Source organism: Budorcas taxicolor, chromosome 16 (assembly GCF_023091745.1).
Source record: "Budorcas taxicolor isolate Tak-1 chromosome 16, Takin1.1, whole genome shotgun sequence".
Taxonomy (NCBI): domain Eukaryota; kingdom Metazoa; phylum Chordata; class Mammalia; order Artiodactyla; family Bovidae; genus Budorcas; species Budorcas taxicolor.
This window is the reverse complement of record NC_068925.1, coordinates 61,121,737-61,147,082: the sequence shown is the minus strand read 5'-3', so window position 1 is coordinate 61,147,082 and position 25,346 is coordinate 61,121,737. Positions and strand designations below refer to the sequence as shown.

The window sequence follows — 25,346 nt, the reverse complement described above, 5'->3', positions numbered from 1 at the left end:
CAATCTTTTTAAAATCAGGAAATAACACAGGAAGTATCTATATGACTTTTTCCTTAAAAAATGGGGAGATCTGGCAACAGTGAGGTACAGCTGGGAAGAGTACAGATAGTAATCATTACAGATGTCAGTCGGTCATAACCTATTTTCCTCTGCTCTCTTACCTCTCATCCACTTCACCTATATACATTACCTGCTTCATTCTTGTTGTGAGCATCTGCAGGCCTTTGAGTAGACCCCTGCTATACCTATGTATGTCATAGGAATTTAAAGAAATAACTAATTCTGTGAAAGAAGTAGAAACTAAGCTGACTTCAAATAAAGGATGTTGATCAACAAACAGAGGTGACGGTAGCGCCTGAGAAAGAGACAAGTAGCACAAAGTTAGGCAGCAACAGGGGGAAAGCACCTGGTATTGGTAAGAGCCCACCTGCCAATGCAGGAGACGTTAAGAGACGCGGGTTCAACCCCTGGGTCGGGAAGATCCCCTGAGGAGGGCGTGGCAACCCACTCCAGTACTCTTGCCTGGAAAACCACACAGAACAGAGGGGCCCAGCGGGTTACAGTCCACAGGGTCACAAAGAGAACAAAATGACTGTAGGGACTTATACACACACACACACACACACGCACACACACACAACATGTACAGAAAGTAGAAGCCCGCAAGTTTTATCTAGAAGCAGCAACCAACAGTTATATAATCCAATCAGAGAGAGTGTGGCCAAATGCTCTGGAGTGAGAGTCAAATCCCAGGGCTACAGCTTAGTACTGAAGTCCTAAGATGTCTAAATCTGTGTCTCCTCAGCCACTGAGTCAATTAACATTTTTGATTTAAAGAAATAAAAAGGCATAGTCGGCACCTGACAATTACTAATTCTCTAAACAGCACCCTAATTTCATAGCAGAAGAACTGGGTCAGAGGATAGTAAAGGTGACTTGTCTAAGTTCCCACAGCCAACGGGGGGCTCAGAACTCTCTCTTTCCCCTATGACTCAGGCCAGGGTTATGTTTGCTTTTAAATCACAGCATAAACTAATAAGAATAACTGTATTCAGACAAGAGGGGTCATGTTGCAGACTAGGAGGAAGTGACATTATATAACATCAGAATTTAGTTATATAACATTAGAATTTAAGAAATATTAAATTTCTGAGAGAATTTCATACCTAGCTTTTCAATTATTTTTAATAATTATATATCATGAGCAGTTTTATCTTAGAAATACACACCAGGTTTTTCTTACAACTTCAAAACCTTCTAAAGTGGCAAATTTAGTAAAATGTTTAAAAATTCTTCCAGGCTGTAAAGAGTACTCTATTAATTAGGATTAGGAGGCTAATGAGGCTGCCACCTCTTTAGCACAGAGTCTCACTCCTAAGCTTTGTAATAAAACAACAAACTCATCAGCCTGCAACTACTTCTCAGTGAAGCTGAGTACTGTTTTTTCAGTATCCAGCTTGGAAGATCTCTGGGCAGCGGGCTCGTGTTTGTTTTATAACTGCCCGCTGAACCACGATAGTCTGCTTCCAGATGCTGCCCTTCCTTCAAGCTGCACACAGTCTCTCCTTGTTTGCAAGCATTCAACCTCCTGCTGATGCCACTACCCCCACCCCTATTTAAGGCTACAGAGAGGAAATCCTAAGGAGACTTTTCCCCCCTAGTCTCCAGCAAATGTTTGGTGACGTAATATGTGGGCTGAACTTGAGTCTCCTGAGAAAGAGAGGGAATCACTATTCAAGGGTACTGTATATACAATCTGGGTCAGCTGCAGCTGGTTTCACTGCATTTCTCCATGTGGCAGACAGAGCAAAGCCACAATGCTTTCTCTGCTGGATTAAAGACAGCCCGCAGACCAGGAACTTCCACTCTACTACTTAAAATTACATAGGTGGCTTGTCAAATTCAATTGATTAGTGCTGTAAGAAGAAAGAAGCTCCTTATTACAGCTTGGATTCAACGGTCCAAAACAAAAATGCAGTTGCCATTAAAGTCACAGACGAACAAACGTCTACACTGATTTTTAAAAGCAAGAGTAACAGCAGCAAGTTTCTGGGCTTGCTTTATCAACAGATGCAAAAAGGTATTTTAACATTTCTTTTATTTTAAAATTTTATGTATGCTGAAATGTATAATTGTTTTATATTTGTAGTAGAAATTTCAAAATCTCTTATTAATCAAAGACTTTTGGAACATATTACAATTTGCCTTGTCTGGAAAAGGTTTTGTTTTGCAACTTTAGATAAAACTGGTCATTATATACTTTGTGATGATTAGTGAATTATTTGAGGTTCAATTTAATGATATTTAGTGTGTATGTTTATAGACTGATGTACATAAATTATGGATTTCAAAAAACAAGTGCTTTAGTGACATTAGAAATTTTAACAATTAACATTAAATGTATATGATTTATTGCACAATGATAAAAACAAAGGGATACAAACTAAATAGTTGTAAACATGATTAGTTTGTCTTTACAGCTACAGTGTGTATGCTAATGATTTATATGTACTGTTAAAATATCTTAAAGTAAAGCTACAAACACAATTAAGAAGATATCAAATTAACTGCAAGGCTTTGCAATGATACCCCAATCACAGCATAACCAAATATAACCTAGTATTTAGTAATCCTAAATGTAAGAGTTTTAAAATAAGTCTATGGTATTTCTTGCTAAAACTCAAACTTTTAAGTAGTTTCTAAGTTTACATGTAACAGTACTTTAACTTGGGTAACAAAAATTAAAACTGCTACAACCGGAATTATGTGACAAACCAAAGCGATGGATACATTAAGAAGTCCTAAAACCTTACAGATTATAGTTAAGAAGAAATAAAATGTTACAGAAGTATTGCATAAGTGGTCAACATTAACAATAGAAAGTAAGAAGCCAGAAGATACAATTACTTAAATACACAATTAAAAGACCAAAAGTATATAATATTTTTAGACAAATACAATTTTGATCAACGAACACAACTCTTTAAATATTCTATCTAGGAGCTTTGCTTAACTATATTACTAGACTAACAATAAAATTACTAGTTACCAACAATGAGCTTTAAAACCAAAGACACTTAAGTTTGTTATGATTTGGGGGTTCTCTGTCCTTTTAAAAAATCAAAGAAATTCAAGGTAAGAATCTTCAACAAGCAAAAAAATGGTAAAGCTAAGTAAGATTTCTTCAACTTTACTTTCATGTCCTTTTCTTAAAGATTCAAAACTCTAAATACTGGGACAATCTCTGTTAAACACATTTTATAAGAAATTCTGATAAAATTTCCAAGAAATATTGGATCAGAAATATGTCATCTCTTTCTTTTCTGTTGTTGCCGCTATGGAAAGTACAGGACTTCAATTAAACCTTGGTTCTTACGGAAGCCTTAGGCAAGCATTTAATCTGAAACCCAGATAACTATTTATCCCTTTCTTAAACTTCTCCAGGGGATGAAATCGTTCTTGTGTCTCTTCCCAGAACATAATTCACAATCTAGAAGTTCTTTATCTAAGGCATCTTCGGTGCTTCATAAATTTAATTTCATTGCCTCATGCTGTTTTCGGTGCATGACACTGCCAGTTAAACGCCTCTATGCGTTTACCATCTGAAAGGAAGTCAAATCTTGACTTTCATTTCTTCCCCCCACTAACTGGCAATGTAGCAACTATGAAGAGAAATAGTACCAATAAAATTAACTCAAAGCATGGAAGGCTCCCCCCCGCCCCCACCCCACCTAAAAACAACCAGGCAGACACAGATTTAAACTTAAGTATACTGTAACTAATTTACAACATTCTCGTGGGGCCTAGGAAAAATTTAACATATACAGAAAGGTTTTATGAGGTAACACAGATTTATGGATCTTTCACTTTTAAAACTGAACATATGTGGGAAAATGTTAAATGAGAGAATGTTTTCATAAGAGGTAACAGTAAATGTATTCTAAAAACTCATTCTTTACTCATGACGTAGCTAGTCTACTACTTAAGAAATGTGGTTCCTTATCGAGCTTTAGGTGACAATGAAATCATGACTTTTGTAAAGGATAAGGAAATTGTATTTATTTTTTTAAAAAATAAACTTTTTGTTGTCCCCTTTAAATGTTAATCCTAGGTCAGATTCTCTTATCGTAGATGGTGATTCACCTTATGATTTAATTGTACAGGAACCCATAAAGAGCCAAGGCAGAATACCGCAAAAGGAAGCTAGGGCTATTTTAATTTAGATTTGTACTTTCACATTTTTGTTCTTCCATAACAACACCGATACAAAGTTCCAACAGAGTTGGATTATATGCTTCTCAGTTCTACACAAATCTGTGTCTGGTAGGAATGTAAGATCTTCAGTCAGAACACTGCTCAGAAAAGTCTACATGTTTTGAAGTTTCACGGTACTTTCTGAATTTTCCTTGTTTTGGTAACTTATTTCGTAGGAGATTACTTAGATAAAATAATTTTCTATGATCTAAGGGTTTCCATTCCATTATTAAAGTGAAAGAAATGAGTGCATCTGAACAAGGGCTGCATTAACTACAGGAGAAATGCTGTATGTTTACCCAGGAGGCTGATGGCTTCTATTTTACTGTCTGCAGTTTTAAAAATAAACCATATCTAAATCCTATGAATCTGCAAGTATAGTAAGAAACATTTTACTGGTTTTTGGTACAGGTAACTCCAATGTAGTAACTAAAGTCCTTTTTAAATAAAATAAATGACACTTGGTCTAAATTTTCAACTGATGTCAGAAGGCAAAGGATGAAAACAAAAAATGAAAAGTACTCATCCAAGTGTGCTTCCGGCTATCTGTCAGCAAACAGAAGGCCTCCGACACAGATATGGAATATTATTATGCTCATCCCTCCTATCTTACGTTAATAAAGGAAAAAGAATTCCCTGCACTCCATCCATTCTTTGCTTTATTTTCATTATCACTCCAGTTTGCAAACCTTACTCATTTGAAAACACTGAAGTAGACATGGTTTTAGAAAGTAGTAGTCATCTTTATGAGGGAAGCCTGTTATAAAGGGGAAGCCCATCTTTATGACTCTAGTTGAAGAGTCCATATTTTATTGATACAACCTTTAATTTTAGGAGGATTCATAGTCAAGTCAGACATGTTACTATCAACTGATAGAATACATATGGAGGGAAAGGAATGGTAGCAGAAAAGCTTGGGATATAAAAATGATCCACAAGTACTCATGCATAATTAAGTAAGGGGTCAATGTAAAGAGATACAAACCAGGAAGAGACTGTGAAAGACAAGGAACACAAAGTTAAGATTCCTCTGCAGTTATGACACGACTAGGATAAAAGTCACAGGTCTAGAGAGTTAACAGTAGAAGATCTGAATCCCATCTGAGTGTTTCAGCTTCTCCAGGCTTATTCTCTGCAAAATGGTGTATGTTTACATCCCAGTGCTGCTGTGAATGCAAACAGTTAATATGAGTTAACACTACATAAATATAAGGGATTGTTGTAGTGTTGGTGATAGAAAAAAGGAGAGAATATGTTGCCATATGATACAGTTGTTAATGAAAAACATGAACCCTGGAGTCTTCTGCCTGGGTTCAAATTCTGGCTCCATGTCTTAGAAAGCAGTGTGACTCTGGGTGAGGTATTGATACTTAACATCTGGATGCCAGGTCTTTTCATTTGAAAATGAGGATAGTAATAATCTACGTCAGAGGGCTGTGGTAAAATGATTTAATGCATGTAAAAGGCTTAAACAATGCCTGGCACACCCAATAAAAATGACCCACTGTTACTGCTGCATTGCTATTTATTAGTAGCATCATAAACGATTTGGGACCTGGCTTCCCAAATCAAAAAACAACTGGGTGGAAAATGGGATAGAAAAGTTCTTGGTGTATCCACTGCCATCCTTCAAAAATAGCACACAGGAAGTTTACAAGAGAGGAAGGTGGGCTATACTGCAGCACGGTGGGCTATACTAACGACAGGATGACACATCCTACCCATTCTGACAGCCACTACTCTGCAGGGAGGTAATGAAACAGAAAGGAAGCAGTTTTGCTTCCTGGAACTAGTTTTATTGTTTTCTAGAGTGTTTCTATCAATTATACCATAAAAGAATAAGCATTTATCTTTCATAGCAGAAGTGAAACATTCCAAGCACACATTTTAGCCTATGTGCCACTGCTAGAAACACTGACTAAAGAACCAGGGAACCTGGATTCTAGACCTGGTTCTAATATAACCTACTTGTGTGGCCTTGGCCTTCAACATGTCCATGGGAGAGAAGTCTTAGATAATATGAGATGGTTGTTAAGGCACTTTTCACTGATCAGATTCAACTACAGTTGAGTTTCTTTCCTTGGTAATGGTTATAAAAAGTTTTTAACATTTTACAAAAATGCAGTTCAGTAGAACTTCTGTTAGAAGAATGAACCTGCTGAATCATATATAAACTTAGAGCATATCTAGGATTATGATTTAGGAAACATGATTACCCACAGTAATGACTGTGAGCATGCTATCATTCTTAAACTTGTCACCAATACCAAAAGGACATACTACGAAAATAAGCAAAAACCACCATGCTAAAACTTTCTGGTTTTACATTTTGTCTAAAAATGTTTCTTTAATTTGACAGATAAAAAAAGATACTTACTAGAGAAGGTCAAATTAATTCAAAACATACAATATAAAGAAAAAACGCTGACCGGCAACTTTCACAATACTTAGAGAAGAATGTTGTAATTAATTTTACAGGCATTATATACCATTTTCCGAGCCTTAAGACAACAAGTAAGCTTTTTAAAGGTAACAGAAGTGTCTTACTAGGGTCTCAAAAGCCCCAAGAGCATCTAACCATATGCCTCAACACAGGGGCACCAAGATCTGCTCACTGAGCTGGGGAACAAAAAGCATTACCATAAGATGGTAGTTGGAAAGCTCTTCTCTGAAACCTAATTTTTAAACAAATAGGAAGGCACTTAATATTGAATTTAAGAAATTAATAACTTTAATTCTGGCCCCATTTATTAACACCAATAGATATTCAGTTTTTCCCTTAGATACTTTTTTAGATTACTGACTTAAAAAGTAGATTAATATTAACTATTTTCTACTTCTTCCCTTCATTGGTTTGCTTTTTCTTTTTTAAAGAGAGCATACAACCTCATTTCAAAATGAAGGCTTTTATCTGGACCCTAAGTGTGCTATTCTTCCTACTAATGGGCATTGGACATTGCAGAGGAGGACAGTTCAAAATTAAAAAAATAACCCAGAGGAGATACCCTCGCGCCACAGATGGTAAAGAGGAAGCAAAGAAATGTTCATACACATTTCTGGTACCTGAACAAAAAATAACAGGGCCAATATGTGTCAATACCAAAGGGCAAGATGCAGGTACCATTAAAGACATGATCACCAGGATGGATCTTGAGAACCTAAAGGATGTGCTCTCCAAGCAGAAGCGGGAGATAGACGTCCTGCAGTTGGTGGTGGATGTGGATGGAAACATTGTCAATGAGGTAAAGCTGCTGAGGAAAGAAAGCCGTAACATGAACTCCCGTGTTACTCAGCTCTATATGCAACTACTGCATGAGATTATACGAAAGAGGGATAATTCACTTGAACTTTCCCAGTTGGAAAATAAAATCCTCAATGTCACCACAGAAATGTTGAAGATGGCAACAAGGTACAGGGAACTGGAGGTGAAATATGCTTCCTTGACTGATCTGGTCAATAACCAGTCTGTGATGATCACTTTGTTGGAAGAACAGTGCTTGAGGATATTTTCTCGACAGGACCCCCATGTGTCTCCTCCTCTCGTCCAGGTCGTGCCACAGCACATTCCTCACAGTCATCAGTACACTCCTGGTCTGCTGGGAGGCAATGAGATACAGAGGGATCCAGGCTATCCCAGAGATTTAATGCCGCCACCTGATCTGTTAACTTCTCCCACGAAAAGCCCTCTCAAGATACCACCGGTAACTTTCATCAATGAAGGTGAGTTACCTCTTACTGCTAAAAATGGAGGTACGAGGTCAATATGTTTTATGGTTTGTGAAATAATGCTCGTAATACATGCCTATCCTTCATTTTGGTGATGTAATTTTACATGAATATTAAATTTTCTGATTTTGTTTTCTATTAACCTGAAATTGTTCTTAAATTCATCTCTCAGTCTAACAGTTTCTAGAAACAGTATACTTTGTGGAAAAAGTAGTCATTCATCCAAATTCTTATAATCTAAATTATTTGCACTGAGACAGGAATGAGTCCACAATCCACTCCTAACCTCTCTGCCATCCTATCGGTCTCCAGCTAGGTCCTCACATTTGCTTAACATCCCTTTCATTTACCTCTTGCTGTTCTTCCCATTATTATCTTCCTCAGAAGGAACGTGTAACAATAAGTTCTCACTCTCCTAAAGCCACCCTGGTGGCTCAGAGGTAAAGAACCCACCTGTCAGTGCAGGAGAAGTGGTTCAATCTTTGGATCAGGAAGATCCTCTGGAGAAGGGAATGACAACCCACTCTAGCAATCCTGCCTGGGAAATCCCATGGACAGAGAAGCCTGGCAGGCTACCGTCTGCGGGATCGCCAAGTGTCAGATGTGACTTAGCGACTAAACAACAACAGTAGCTCCTGAAGCTTAGAATTAACCTCCTCCTATCTCCACTCTCAGCACATGCACCACCTACTGCTGCTGTGCTGAGATTAAGTCTATTTAGTCCCAGGTTCCTTGTGCTTTCCTATCTTGAAAACATGTGCATAAAACCCAGGCCTCTTGCTCTCAGGCTCAAGAAGAAAAGGTACGCTGTGCTTAGTCACTCAGCTTAGTCCAATTCTTTGTGACCCCATGGACTGTAGCCCACCAGGCTTCTCTGTCCATGAGGGTTCTCCGGGCAAGAATATTGGAGTAGGTTGCTCTGCCCTCCTCCAGGGGATCTTCCCAACCCAGGGATCGAACCCAGGTTTCCTACAATGCAGCAGGATTCTTTACTATCTGAGCCACCAGGGAAGCCCAAGAAAAGGTATCCATCTCACCTATTTTTCAAAGCTAAAATACCCTGCAACCATGTAAATATAAATAAGTCTTTAGTCCACAAAAATCCTGAGAATTGATCCTTGTATCTCTACCTCTAATTCCATCCCTTCCTCCTTTCATTCATTATCAGTCATTGATCAAGGTGTCTGCCACAAAAAGATGAATAAGTCATCTTTGTTTCAGTCTAGTAAGCTCACTGCTAACTTTCTGAATACATTTATTTTACACATACATCCAATTTCTCATAAGCTATATTCTCCTGAATTTTTTACAAATTGATTTGTTTTCTTAAAGGGAAAGACCCAAAGGCCCAAAAGTTAAAAAAAAAAAGAAAGAAAGAAAGAAAAGAAATTAATTGTAGTTTATTCACTTACTGAAAAGGGAGGACAAAAGACTGCATGTAGACTAGGAAATAATTTTTTAAAAAGCACAGGAAAAAGAAAAGGCGGAAAGTATGTACATTGCAAAGTGCTCGTGTCTTTCTGTAGCAGGGGACATCACTGACCATTCACACATCTCTGCTTTCTTGGTTATCCAGATCGTAATACTCTAACTCTTCCTACTTCTCTAGGTCCTTCACTGGCATCTTCTTCCTTCTCCTATGACTTAAAAGGCTTTCTCGAAGACGTTCTCTTTTATTAGTGGTCTCACACTCCTTCAAGGCCACAAGCTTCACCACTGCTCAGATAACTCCTGCATGGAGCTCCCCCTCCTGATTCTAACCAAAGCTGATGTTTGCACCTGGATATTCGATCATTACCTCACATGCTGCTGCTTCCTCTAATGAAATGCCTTCTCCAGCTTACCTGTCAACCTGGCAGATCTCAAGGCTTAGCTAAAATAGTGTCTTAAGTGTTATACCTATTCAGATTCAAACAAATGTATCTAGAAGGCTCCCTCCCCAAACTGCTGATATGCCTTGAACATGTTTTTTTTCAATTATATTACACCGAAGTTATTTGTCTGCATGTCTGTCTCCCTGTTAGACTGAACATTTCCAGAAGAAAGTGAATTGTCTTTTCACTTTTCTATCTCAAATATCTAGCCGGGGTTGGGTGTGGCATGTTGTATTCCGCATACTGTAAGCACTACAATACATACTTGAGGAATGAATATGTAAATTAGTAACTAAACCCTAAAACAATCTTTCCCCCAAACTAGCATTCTCCTTTCAGAAATAAGTCAATTATTATTGTAAAAACAATAATCACTGAGGAAAATCTAGAAAATACTAACAAACTTTTAAAAATGCTTGTGGAATATCCAAATACTCAGAAGTAAACTACCGTAATACTAGTTTACTTCTAAGGAACTACTTTATAGTTACTAGTAGTAACAGGAGTTTACTTCTGAAAAACACTTTGGTAATAACCTTCAGGTCTTTCCCCCTGGGCCCCCCATAAACATGGCAACCAATATTCTTTTAACTTTAAAAATTAACTTTGTTCTTTTTCCCCCTCTATAATTATACTCTTCAGTTCAGTTCAGTCGCTAAGTTGTGTCCGACTCTTTGCCACCCAATGAATTGCAGCACGCCAGGCCTCCCTGTCCAGCACCAACTCCCAGGTTTACCCAAACTCATGTCCATTGAGTAGGTGATGCCATCCAGCCATCTAATCCTCTGTCATCCCCTACTCCTCCTGCCCTCAATCCCTCCCAGCATCAGGGTCTTTTCCAATGAGTCAACTCTTCGCATAAGGTGGCCAAGTACTGGAGTTTCAGCTTCAGCATCAGTCCTTCCAAAGAACACCCAGGACTGATCTCCTTTAGGATGGACTAGTTGGATCTCCTTGCAGTGGAATGGACTCTCAAGAGTCTTCTCCAACACCACAGTTCAAAAGCATCAATTCTTCGGCGCTCAGCTTTCTTCACAATCCAACTCTCACATCCATACATGACCACTAGAAAAACCATAGCCTAGACGGACCTTTGTTGGCAAAGTAATGTCTCTGCTTTTGAATATGCTATCTAGGTTGGTCATAACTTTTCTTCCAAGGAGTAAGCGTCTTTTAATTTCATGGCTGCAGTCACTAGTGATTTTGGAGCCCAGAAAAATAAAGTCTGACACTGTTTCCACTGTTTTCCCATCTATTTCCCACGAAGTGATGGGACCAGATGCCACGATCTTAGTTTTCTGAATGTTGAGGCTTTAAGCCAACTTTTTCACTCTCCTCTTTCACTTTCATCAAGAGGCTTTTGAGTTCCTCTTCACTTTCTGCCATAAGGGTGGTGTCATCTGCATATCTGAGGTTATTGATATTTCTCCCGGCAACCACTTCAGCTTGTGCTTCTTCCAGTCCAGCGTTTCTCATGATGTACTCTGCATAGAAGTTAAATAAGCAGGGTGACAATATACAGCCTTGACGTACTCCTTTTCCTATTTGGCACCAGTCTGTTGTTCCATGTCCAGTTCTAACTGTTGCTTCCTGACCTGCATATAGGTTTCTCCAGAGGCAGGTCAGGTGGTCTGGCATTCCCATCTCTTTCAGAATTTTCCACAGTTTATTGTGATCTACCTAGTCAAAGGCTTTGGCATAGTCAATAGAGCAGAAATAGATGCTTTTCTGAAACTCTCTTGCTTTTTCCATGATCCAGCGAATGTTGGCAATTTGATTGCTGGTTCCTCTGCCGTTTGTAAAATCAGTTTCAACACCTGGAAGTTCACGGTTCATGTATTGCTGAAGCCTGGCTTGGAGAATTTTGAGCATTACTTTACTAGTGTGTGAGATTAGAGCAACTGTATGGTAGTGTGAGCATTCTTTGGCATTGCCTTTCTTTGGGATTGGAATGTAAACTGACCTTTTCCAGTCCTGTGGCCACTGCTGAGTTTTCCAAATTTGCTGGCATATTGAGTGCAGCACTTTCACAGCATCATCTTTCAGGATTTGAAATAGCTCAACTGGAATTCCATCACCTCCACTAGCTTTGTTCGTAGTGATGCTTTCTAAGGCCCACTTGACTTCACATTCCAGGATGTCTGGCTCTAGGTGAGTGATCACACCATCGTGATTATCTGGGTCGTGAAGATCTTTTTTGTACAGCTCTTCTGTGTATTCTTGCCACCTCTTCTTAATATCTTCTGCTTCTGTTAGGTCCATACCATTTTTGTCCTTAAATTATACTCTTAGGACATAAGTTTCTGTAAATGAAACTGATAGGTAAATGGATTCTGACTCCTCTGTTTTGGCGTATTTACCGCCCGTTTCAGAATCTGTCTCGCTCGTCCCTGACTCCTCCCTCCTCTCCTGCGCAGGGAGTCAACTGAGCTCTATCTGTGCTGCTTTCAGTCTTTCACGGATGTGTCCCTCACATCTGTTCAGAACCATAGCTTAACTTGGATCCACATTATCTGTGAAAGCAGGGAGTGGACAGAAACGTCCTGGATTACCAGCTGGGTGACCTTCGCCAGGTGGAAGGGGTTGCTCTGTGTCTGTTTCCTCATCTATAAAGTGGGGATAGTAACAGTATTTACCACACGTGAGGAGTCGTTAGAATAGTGAACCTGGCACTCAAACATCATTCTTCCTGAGAATTATGTAACGGCTTGCCAACTGATCTCTTTAACTCCACTTTCTCTTTCCACCAAAATATATTCTACACTGCCAACAGATATGCCTCAAATTTCCATCCTGATCACATCACACACTGGCCCAGCAGGTCCTTACTACAAACAGAAAACATCCAGTTTGCTTAGCCTGGGGAAGATTAATATCCTCCTCAAAAGAATCAACCCCACTTCTTTAGCTTTCCTTCTATTGATTTCTTTCACAAAAACCATCTGCTTCAATAAAATAAATCAACTCATTGTCTTCTAAATATTTTCCATGCATTCTCCCTATTCAAATTGTAAGGCTCAGACTACAATATTATACAATACAATAGCGAGTCCTCCTTGAAGCCTCTTTGACTTCCCCAGGTTTGAAGTGATTGTTCCTACACGAATGTCTACACTCTGTAACAAAGACACGATATTTCTTATGTTCACTGCTGAATTATCAGGTATCTTCACATGTACACACAGTACTTATGTATGCACACCTAAATAAAATGTCTTCAGTCTATAGTATAAGCTCCTTCATGGTAGATGGATATTGTGTCCTTTGCAGATGCTAAATAAATGCTGATTAACTTGTTATTATATTTTTATAGAGCTTCTTAAAACTGTCATTCAAAAGACTTTCATGAAAGTACTTTAACACATTCTATTCTACTGCAGTCATTCATTTTATGTTGCTGTAACTGTCAAAAACAAGAGGCTAGTCAACCAGTAAATTGGGCAAATGATGATCATTATTAAGATCTCCTTGCCCTCTGACTTCCAAGGGAATGATGTGTATATGAAAAAACTTTTTTATATTCTCTTAAAAATGGATGTCTTGTCTAAGCCTTTAATGTATATAATCAGTAGTTTTTACATATAATTTATAAATAAATATAACTGAAGTGTGTGAAATTTTTTTTGTAACTGATGGGATGTACAGTCACATAAATATGGGGATGACTGCCATGGCGTATCTTAATTTGATGGTTATCGCCAGCTCTAGAAGAAATGATAATTCACATATTCATACAATGACACACCAAGCATGCCTATGGGAAATGAGACATATCAGTTCTAGGTTTTACTAGACATTGAGCTGTAGTGCCAAAAAATCCAGTATTAGAGAGTTAAATCTCATGCTAAGGATTTAGCATATCAAAGGTCCCATTAAACAGACTTGCTTTAAAAGAAATAATGGTGTATATATCCCAAATAAACCAATCCTTAATGTAAAAATGAAGCATGGGCATAACTTCTTCTGTTATTCATTATGTATTTGTTGTTCTAAGCAAACATTAACTTTTTATTTTTTTCTGTAAATGTTGGTCTCTGAAACTCAAGAACATTAGTTAGTTACAAGGGAAATTGCACAGAATTAAGGAAACTTGTTTTCTTTGTTATTGACCCTGGGTAAGTCACTTTGCCTGTCTGTTTTTCTCATTTGTACAACAAGTACTGGTGGGACTGGAAGACTCTAATATCTCTTTTTAGTTCTAGTATTCTGTGATTCTTATCAAATATAAACTACTACAAGCAACAACTGACTTGCTATTTTTTCTTTATATATAATGTGCTAAAATCTTTGTTCATATTATTCCTATGTCAGACTGGAAAATATGTCAGCTGTTTGGGTACTTGAACAAAAAGGGCAAACATGGATGTCTATTGCTGAACTCACATATGCTCCTGGCACCAAGAATTTCATATTATTGCCCTCTACATGTAGGTACATGGTCATTCTAAAGCCTTTAAATGAATAACATGTATGTATATTTAAAAAGTGTCCTAGCCAATCACAGGAAGTCAAATACTATACAATTATTCTACATATATGTGAGGTATCTACAGTAAATTCATAGAGACAGAGAGTAGAAGGGTGGCTGCCAGGGGGTGGAGGGGGGGACGATGCAGAGTTGTTATTTAATGGTTACACAGTTTTAGTTTTCCAAGAGGAAAAGAGCTATGGGCATTAACTGTACAGTAATGAAAATGTACTAATGCCACTGAACTGTACACTTAAAGATGGTTAAGCTGGTACATTTTATGTTATATATATCTTACCAGCATTTTAAAAAAGGTGTCTTAATGACAGGCAATTTTATATTTTCATTTAAGATGGTTATAAGAAAAGTGCACCTCAAGAGAATAAACTTACTATGAGCTTATGGAAAACAACAGAGTATTTTTGTTCATTTACAATAAATAATCCCCAGAAAAATTACTTTCCCTCTACCTGAAAAACGAAATGTTTGGGAATGTAACTATATACTTGGCAGACTGCTATCAAAAAATTCTTAACTGGTAATGTTGTTCATTGGCTACATTCTGGGTTAGTCTAATGAAACACTTTCCTTTTACAGATGGCGTATTTATAAGTTCATTCCTTGTAGGTAAATGAAGCTGAGAAAGTTCCTTCATAGTATGTTAGAGAATAGACCTGCATACCAGGAAATCTGGATCCTGGTGAGGCTCTTCTGAGCCTCAGTTGCTTCTTTTGTAAGAGCCTGTTGTAATGATTAAATGAGGTGATACAAATGAAAATAAGCGTTGTGTATGCTCTAACCATCCTTGTCGTATTTTTTTCGAGTGTACTTTCCAATATATACCTTGCCATGTATGGGAATATAGAAGGCAATCTTATAAAGTTACATTTGAAAAGCAGTCATTAGAAACTAAAAACATGCTTTTTAGTGAGTAATAAGCTAATTTTCAATTTAATTATTTATAATGCTTCCCATTAATAAATTTTACAAATGCAGTTGGTTTCAGTGGAATACTTATATCAACATTTAAACCAACAAAAACTAAATTAACGAGGATGACTGGTTGAGCAAAGGGGCTGAAGTATGCTTCTTATTAACCAGTTATGAAAAATAATTGGTATATTCTTAAGTAAAAGAGCTCAGGTTGCTAACTGCATTTTAAGCTTATAGATTAATAAACAAAGTAATTCATATTTTTACAAGAAAGAATCTATTATCACTTTAGAAGGCATTTGCCTCAAATTTCCCATTCCAGAAATGCTAAATATATTTATCTTATACTTAACCCAATTAAAAAATTTACCCCTCGGAAGATTTTACTTGCTGACCAATTATCTGAAATTTCTAAGTTGGTTATCCCTTTCATCCTACTTCTCCTATCACAAAGAACATAGTGTTGGGACAAAGTAAGGAAATTAATGAGAAATTCAACAACAAAAAGAAAAGGATTTTCCTCTCAACTTAAGTAATTAAACAATTTCTTTATAGAAAGAGGACAGGTATATTAAATAAAGATGGTTTCCAGTAAAGGGGCTATTCAAAGTATGAAATCTTTCTGTCTTTTCCAATACAATGTTCTGTTCAAAACATGGGTTCTTCTTAAAAAAATACATGTTGTGAAATATGTGGCATGACTGGTCAGTATTTTTCTATGATGAATCAGACCTATTAACTGGACTTGGTTAGTCTTATACAAATTTTAATCACCAAATAAACTGAGGAAGAAAGAGACTGGCCCATCAAATTCAAAGTACAAAATTCCATTTTCACGTTCTGAGAAGAATCCAATTGCGTCATAGAAAACAACTATTTCAAGATTACTCAGTGCAACTCACTGATGTAGAAAACGAACTTATGGTTAGCAGGAGGGAAGAGTGGGGGAGAGGGGTAAACTGGGAGATTGGGACTGACATATACACACTACTATATATAAAATAGATAACTAATAAGAATCTACTGTATGGCAACAGGAACTCTACTCAGTACTCTGTAATGACCTATATGGGAAAATAATCTAAAAAAAAAAAGAATGGACACATGTATATGTATAACTGACTCACTTTGCTGTATGCCTGACACTAACACAACACTGCAAATCAGCTATACTCCAATAAAAATTTTTAAGAAGTTCTAAGCAAAAGGTTGTAATAAAATTCCTATTTTGAAAGAAAGGTACTCCTAGTCTATACCTGTAAATGACTAATAACAAATTCCTGAATCATATCATAGATAAACAACTTACTTAATTTCTGATATACACAAATCAGCAAGTTAAACTGGGAAACTGGCCTCTCAAAAATAAAGCTGGTACTTCTTTACTAGTCATTTAAGAATGCCTGGGAAGCACTTTTTATGGTAAAGAGAAAGCAGTAAAACATTTAATATAAGAATGATCTATAAACTAATCCTATAGCAGAAAATAAATAAGATATGCAAGTAATAATGAGAAGATATTCCTGCCAAGGTCAATAGTATACACTGGGCTAAGACAGGTTAATGGTTTATTTATAAAAATAAATATAAACAAACACTAAATTCTGATACTTATTAGCTTTACTGAACAGGAAAAAAATAGCTGCAAATACTGCTAATTTTATCCACATGTCTCAGAAAAAAATTTCTACCACATTTTCCTAAGCCTTTATATCAACCAAGTCTAATAGGCATCCAAATTGCAAACATGAAGCTCACTATAAAAAAGTGGGTTGAAAATTAAAGTTGAATATAATTTTAAATTTGCATAAACTGAAATCTTATCAAATCAAAGCTGGATCTAGAAAACCCAGGAAAACTCCCCAATTTGCTTAAATATCTGAGGGCCTATTAAAAAGCAGAAGAGAGACAAATGGCATTCGACAAATACTCTGTCAAGACTCAAAACGATGCTTATAAACGTTTTATAGCAATTCAAATAATCTAATGAAAGTCCAACTTGTGAATATATATAGTAAAATATAAAATGTAAACTGTCAAAATTATACTCAAATGAGTACGGAGCAAACATTTACAAAGATGACATTCACAGAAGAAGCACACTTATGAAAATGAGAGAAATATTTGTATGTATTGCAACAAACACTTCATGTGTGCATTAACTATAATACTGATACAAGTTTTAAAAGCAGTGCTCCTCAGATATTCTTGACTGTTCTGAAAGTGACAACTTAGAAAAAATCTGGTTAAACAACTATGTAAACAACTATGACAACTGCATTCTCAGACTGAAGAAATCAATTTCAACCCTGCAGCAGAACTCAAGAGTTCTAAGAGCCACCCTCCACCACAGACATCTCATGCTGAACTTCTAACTCCCCTGGTTCATCAAGCTCTCTTCTCTCCGTGCCTCGGCAGATGGTGCCAACACCACGGTTCCCCCCAAGTCTGGGTTAGCCAGTTCTTAGCCAGGTTTCCTGTGTGCCCTGCGGCCTATCGGAGGACTCATCAAGCTGTAGTGGAGTCTCTCGCCCCACTTCCCCCTGGACTCTAGTGGCTGTTTCTCTATCCTTGGAGCCTAACACAGTCTCCAGCCTATTGCAGATGCATTAAAGACAGAGCCGAGGAAACCACTGCGGCTGCCAGGAATCGTTTAATTCAACAAATATTTGAGCACTGAAGTGAGTTAAACTAGATACACAGTTAAACTGGATATAAAAACTACAGGTCTCACCCACAAGTAAACAAATAAAACACGTTACCATGCATTACACAAAATAATCTAAGACTGGATCTGGAAGTCATACTTCATTTAAACTTCTCTACCCTTCTCTGACTTGACTACAGTGCATGCTTCTGTAAGGTGAAGTAGCTCATACATGACTGGTTAAAAAAAAAATGGTGAATAACATCAGTAAAACAAAGTGGTCAAATTGGTTCACATGGGATTTTATCCAAGGATAGTAATGTTCTGTGCCCCAAGTAACTGCAGATGAACACAAAGTATGCTAACAGCTAATATTAGCTGTTATTTTTAGTGCATGATTTTGCAGAACGTCAGGTTTTTCAGGAATACATTATTTTTCTACAATAGAAATGACTGTACATTCAACTCTGAATAGCCACATTAAATCTGTTAATAAAACAAACATATTTATTACACAAGCTACTTAAATTATTAAATAAGTTAGTACTATGTATAAAGGTCAGCAACAAAGAAGAAAAGGGAACTAAGTTACTGATGATGACTGTTTTATTAAGCACTGTGTTAAAGGCTATGAATACTTTGTAATTTAAATTCAATAACTGAGAAGGTAGATAGGTAAAAATAATTCACATTGCATTTAAATGGAATGTGATCTAATTTACGGCTAGTGTGAAAAGGAGAAACATCATTTTTAGAAGAGCCCTCCCTAGCTTAAGAAACCATTTATGAGCTTTCACAATCTAACCAATATCCTCATGACTATAAAAGCATATATTCTTAACAAAATTTTAACAAATCAAGCTATATATAAAAATGATAATATAGCATGACCAAGTTGAGGTTATCCCAGGAATGAAAGGTTGGTTTAACACTAAAAATACAATCAACAGAATTTATCATATTAACGAATAAAAAAAGAAAAACCGTATCATCATGTCAGTAGATAAATAAAAAGCCTTGACAAAATTCTAAATCCATTCATGGTAACAGCTCTCAACAAACTAGAAATAGAAGGAACAAGAATTTTTAAAGTAGTTATTACAGCTTAAAGGAAACTATGTCCATAATAAATGCAAGACTGGAATCTCAGAAGAGAAATAAAAACGATAAAAAATAATCTAATTGAAGCTCTAGAACTAAGAAATTTCATACTTAAAATAAACATAACCCAAGAAAGGCAGCATTACGTATTTCCAGTTTCTATAAATTTTTAGTAGCAATCAGTAGTGCTTATAGTCATTATAATTTTTAAAAACCCGAAACAGAGAAGTATCAATGAAACACAATAAAAATATGGACTAGAGAAATTGATAATCTCTTCTTTTTGTGTGTGGTTTTCAATTTCCCTGTATCTAAAATGTGAAAGCAACTTTGATTCATTTGCTTAACAAAAAATAGACAGTCTACTTAAATGTTCAAACACTGATGACATGAAGTCAGAAGAAAAACAAAAACAGTCTCCATTCTTAAGGAATAATCTAGAGGGAAGAGTTTACAGTTTCTAAGAAACCCTTCTAATGATGTAGCTGTGTAACTATTTATTTAGTGAGATTAATTCTACCCCAATAAGGCCCCATAAGGGACCTTGTACATACTTGGCATCGTAGAGAAAACACATTCCTCAAAATCTCAACAATCCTATTATCATTGCAGTACAGATTTTCTTGTATGAATTTTACTTGACTAAACTCTCACACAATTTCTAAAAATTCTACATGTCAGAACTTAAAAATTTTTAGTAAAATATAAAGTTTGACAACTGAAATTTCTATATTCATTTGGTTGTTCTTTAGGGTAACTTAGGGTTGATCTTTAGTGTAATTCTTATTCCTGAATCACTTAATATTTTGACATGCTTATTAAAAAATTCAAAGCATCAAAACACCGGAGAAGGGTGATACTGAAGAATGCTCAGTAAACTAAATGCTATCTTTCTTTAGATCAGAAATATGGAAATCACAAGTTCAAGAGTCAGATACCCTACAAACGATTTTACAAAATGTTCTGTCATTTTAAAATATACGAAGAACTTATCAGTGGATTAAAAAATAGGGAGTGAATTCATACAACTATGAGATAACATGGGAACAATTGTAGCATAACAGCTCAGAGCATGGGTTCTGGGATTAGAAAAAAGTGGGCTTAAGTCTAGGGTTTAAAGACTAGTCAGTTAACTGTTTCATCTACAGAACATCTGTAAACTATCAGAAGGTTACTGTGTAGATTAAATAAGAAAATTACTGTTAGTCATATAAATTGATACAACACTTTAGAAAGGCATGTTGCCAACATTCCTGAAATGTATTCTTATGAACTGTTGTATGAGGGAAAAATTTAAAAGATTCCGAAAGCTTGGGAGACTGGTTTATTTCAGGGCTTCTCAGTCTTTCATATGTGAATGTATACTGTGTTTCTGAAAGGGTAATATAATACCTAGCAGTTCTAAAACTTACTTGACCGTGGTATGCCATTTTCACTGAGTATCTCAGATCAATCCTGCAACATTTTCATATGTATGAAAAAAATGAAGTCAAAAAGAAGACACTACGTACAGTGTTACTTATAACAGCAAAAATCAGATGAAACCTCAGTGTCTAATGGCAGAGGTAAGCATGATATATAACATCAAAGATTGTGTCTTACAGTTACTATAAGCGCTAGAATGGAGACTGTAGTCCCATGGAAAAGTTTGTTGAAACAAAAAGACAGAATCCAATTTTCTATGAGTGTTAGAATTATAACAATACAACAAATATATGTATTTGGACAAAGACTTGCAAGAACAGTGGAAAATCAAGTTAATGTTCCAGATAGTGGGACTGGGGGGAGGGTAATTCTTTTATTTAGGTTTGTGTACACAATACATTAAAAACGGTTATCTGTAAAGAAAGATACAACGGTAAGACTCTTGACTAAAAACTACTTTAATATGGCTCTTTTCCTATTAAGTTTCCTGGCAATCAAAGCAATTTTAATTACAGGACCATACAAAGATTGTCAGCATGCAAAAGACGCTGGACATTCAGTCAGTGGGATTTATCTGATCAAACCTGAAAACAGCAATGGACCAATGCAACTATGGTGTGAGAACAGTTTGGATCCTGGGGGTTGGACTGTTATTCAGAAAAGAACAGATGGCTCTGTCAACTTCTTCAGAAACTGGGAAAATTATAAGGTAAATCAGTGATTCAGCCCTGGGGGAGAGGTAGAACAAAGCAGCTCTTGCAAAAATAGTCATTCTATGCAATAAATAAGATACACAGCTAAAAAATCACTCTTCGCATGCTTTTCATTATCTGCATTTGTTCAAAAGACAACCCTCATCCTTCATTTCAAGTCAAAATTAAAATGTAAAAAGGAAACTAAAGATGTACTTTAAAATGTTCCCTTTCAGTCTGGATGATTTACACATATATTTAATTCTTTCCAAAGACTGATCCTAATTTCATTTTCTAGGAAGACAACTGCTTTTTTGTTCATGACCACATCTGCACCCATTATCAAGTGTATTTAATCGGAGGTAAACAATCTTAGAAAAAAGGTCATGTTTTGGAAGTCCTATACTCTGTATTATTGCTTATAATAATGAGACATTCATGTATCCATGTGAGAAGTTATATAAATTTCTACAAAGTAACAAGTGAAAGAACACAACCTCTTTGAAAATACATTTAGCATTAAGATCAGATTTACCAAACTTATATTCTGCTGCATACTTGCAATGGCAAATATTTATGGAAATAGGATAGTTAATTTGTTATTTTCTTCAAACATTAACCTACAATTTTTCAAAAGGACTTTGAAGATTACTACTTCATCATCTTACATTTACTAATTTTATTTTTAATAGAGCTAAAGAAGATAATTTTTTCTAAAACAGATACTAACATTTTTACTATCATAAAAAATGTTAGATGTATTACTTATTTGACTATGGTGGAGACAATACCTATATTACTTTTAGAACAAAAATTTGTTTCTTTGTATGAGTATGAAAGAACTCAGGAACGCTTTTCGAGGATCTGGGTAGTGTACTAGTTAATGTTTTTAGTTTCTATGAATAATTTCAATTCTGCTTTTATCTTATTTGTAGACTTTGGAGTTAGTTGTGCAGATAAATGCTGACAAATTGAGAGAAAGCAAAACAAAACAAAGTGATTACGTGGGACTTCAGTAGAACAGGTGATCTACAAAAATGGAAGATTACATTACCACTTAAATGGTCAATATCTTTATCACTTAAATGGTCAATATCTTTAAGCTATCAGGTGTTTAAAACATCTAGAAAATGCTTACTATCTCTACATTTATTCATGTATGCATGTTCTTTGTTTAATAACAGAAAGGATTTGGAAACATTGATGGAGAATATTGGCTTGGACTGGAAAATATCTATTTGCTTAGCAATCAAGATAATTATAAGTTATTGATTGAATTAGAAGACTGGAGTGACAAAAAAGTCTATGCAGAATATAGCAGTTTCCGCCTGGAACCGGAAAGTGAATTCTATAGACTGCGTCTGGGGACTTACCAGGGAAATGCTGGGGATTCCATGATGTGGCATAATGGTAAACAGTTCACCACTCTGGACAGAGATAAAGATATGTATGCAGGTGAGTGAGAAAAAACTGATGCATGTTCTTTGCAGGATCACCACTTTCTATGCACTAAATAGAACCCTGTTATAAAGTATATGCCACTGAAGTCTTTTCAGAAAAGTTGTTTTGGATTCAGTCAAAGGAAATACAACCTGCTAAAAGAACAGCTTTTTAGGAGCTCTTCTCTAAGGCAATTGCAAAGTGTGAACTCTGTGAACATGGGCCTGCTATTCTAACCTGATGGGGTGGGATGGGAAACAAAACATAGTCATCTGGAAACAAACTTGCAACTGCCTAAAACTGCTAACAAATCTCCCTGGACACCTACCATGCCGTAGGCACTGTTGTAGGCTCTGAGGAACATGGCAGTGAACAAAGTTCCTGCCCTTTGGGAACTTACTTTCCGGAAGGAAACAAAATGATTTATCAGGTGGTGACAGTGCTTCAGGAAAAGTAAAACTGAACAAGGGAACAGGGATGGTGCCATTTCACGTGGATTGGACAAAAAAGGTGACATCTGAACAAGGTCCTGAAGGGAGCGAAGGAAGCGAGACATTTGGGTACATGGGGTGAAGGCACATTTTGGTAAAGATGACTAGCAAGACGACTGCAGCAGGGGATACAGGAACGGCAGAAAAGCTTTATTCAAAATATTCTCTTTAGAAAGACTCAATTAGGTCATCCACATAATGTAATTTTTAATTTAATTTTCACATGCTTTTTGCCTTTTTAGCCTAGGTTTCTGGCTCTGACAAAGAGATATCTCCTGAAAATTGATTTATTTTTACATTGAGCTGTATGGCAAGCAGCACACAGGTCTCTATTTCACTCCGGCAAAAGAGGAAAAAGGAAGACAGATTTGACCATAATATATGCCTTATTTACAGAAACTCATTTGATTTGTTAACAGTACTATTTTATATATAGTTTTTTTTTTTGCTATTTTGAAAATCAATTTTACCCAACTTTACTCTCTTTACCAACTCTGTATCTTTTCCCCCCCAATCTCTCCCACCTCTCTCTCTTACATATAAACACTACTTGCATTTTATTTACCCTGCCTCCCAGAAAAGAAAATCACTCACAACAACAAAAAAAGCATGCACTAATAATAAGCAAAGAGCAAAATAAAAAAGGCAATTCAAGTGATCTTTCAAGTAGTTGATACTCAAGCAACAGTAACAAATGAAAAAACAACACTGTGGAGATAAAGATTAACTGAAAAACTCAAACTGTTCTCAAAGTAGAGTAAGTTTTTGATGGTTTACAGAGTACCACACTTAGAAGAAGCTTTTACTCTGATGTCTATATTTTTTTCCTCAAAGGGAACTGCGCCCACTTCCATAAAGGAGGATGGTGGTACAATGCCTGTGCACACTCTAATCTCAATGGAGTTTGGTACAGAGGAGGCCACTACAGAAGCAAGTACCAAGATGGGATATTTTGGGCCGAATACCGAGGCGGCTCATACTCCTTGAGAGCAGTTCAGATGCTGATCAAGCCTATTGACTGAAGAGACGCAATCTCCAATTTAAATGACACAGAACTCTAATTTTCAGTTCTTAAAAATGTAAATGTTACATGTATATTATTTTGCACAATTCATTTCTACAGATATAGTTTTTTAAGTGAATTTTTACTGTAACTATAAAAGGGGATTTATGAATATAGTTTCATCTTCTCTCAATATACTGTAGAAGATTATCTGTATCTATAATCCAAGTTATTTTAAAAATATTATTGACTGAATACAGGCAAAGTTTGTTTTCTAAAATGTAAATTATTTGTCACAACGTAAAACAATTTTAGCTTTATTTTAAATCAAAATTCAATACATGTCAAGATCTTTAACAATTTATTTAAAGCCTTTATGAGAATGCTGTAACTTTCAATGGAAAAATAATTTTAAGATTTCAGCAACATCATACATTTTATTTATAAAAAATATAGACAGGAAATTAGAAAAAACTCTAGTTTTGCCAACAATTTACATTGAATAAAAGTTATTTCAAATTGAGTTTATGCCTTTCACATGAAATGATTAAATTTGAATTCCTGACAATATACTTTATGTCAATTTCAAAAATGAAGAAATCCACAAGATACATATTTTTAAAAACAAAAATAATGTATACAGTATTTAAATGGCCAATTTATAGAAACGGAAATAGACAAATGAATTTTTCAATGTTACTTTCATATGATTTCATATGAATACCAAAATTTCCTAAAATCTACTTTATGTTTTTATATCAGTAAAACATTGGTATTACAAATGTGCAAAATATTTGGTGAGTCAATGGTTTTACAGAACTGAATTACAACTCTAAGCTTATTTATTAATACTTTTCCCTCCCTAATTTACTGATCTTAACTATTTAGAAAAAGTTTATCTGCTGGTCAAGTCAGAAACTTTGGACAGCTTTACAAGTATTACTGCATACTGATGGGACTAAAACAACTTCAACGAGCTGTTAGATATTTTTCCAATACTGAGATTCAACAGTTTCAGAATGGAATCCACAGGGGTTTCACTAGTCCAAATGGCTAATTCCAGTGTGTGTGTCTTTAGCTCATCTTTGCAACTAACAACTTTACTACCAATCTTCCAGAATAATTATCTTCTAAAAATATGTTCTGCTTAGAGCAGATCTTCCCTTAACTCCTTTGTGAACTAAAAATTTTAGAGGAATCTCTTGAGACTTTTGCTCAACCAGTCAGAACTAAAGACAATTATCTGCACAACTTTAATCCATCAATATCAAGTGCAACGTTTCTGCTCTGCC

The 25,346-nt window shown here is 36.0% G+C and overlaps 2 protein-coding genes across 2 annotated transcripts in view; one reads left to right on the top strand and one right to left on the bottom strand.

The window, feature by feature from the left end:
- RALGPS2 (Ral GEF with PH domain and SH3 binding motif 2) overlaps positions 1-25,346 on the bottom strand; it is a 112,701-nt gene that overhangs the window by 34,857 nt on the left and 52,498 nt on the right. The window lies entirely within an intron of this gene.
- Positions 1,972-24,153, top strand: ANGPTL1 (angiopoietin like 1). The gene is made up of 5 exons (XM_052653514.1): positions 1,972-2,080; positions 7,129-7,974; positions 20,944-21,137; positions 22,305-22,575; positions 23,886-24,153. Exons 1-5 carry the CDS (start codon positions 2,071-2,073, stop codon positions 24,071-24,073), a joined length of 1,509 nt encoding a protein of 502 aa, XP_052509474.1. The 5' UTR covers positions 1,972-2,070; the 3' UTR covers positions 24,074-24,153.

Excerpts from the sequence above, each read along its gene's own strand:
- ANGPTL1 (XM_052653514.1), top strand. Across the intron at positions 21,138-22,304 it reads GAAACTGGGAAAATTATAAG|AAAGGATTTGGAAACATTGA; the intron begins GTAAATCAGTGA and ends GTTTAATAACAG. Across the intron at positions 22,576-23,885 it reads AGATAAAGATATGTATGCAG|GGAACTGCGCCCACTTCCAT; the intron begins GTGAGTGAGAAA and ends TTTTCCTCAAAG.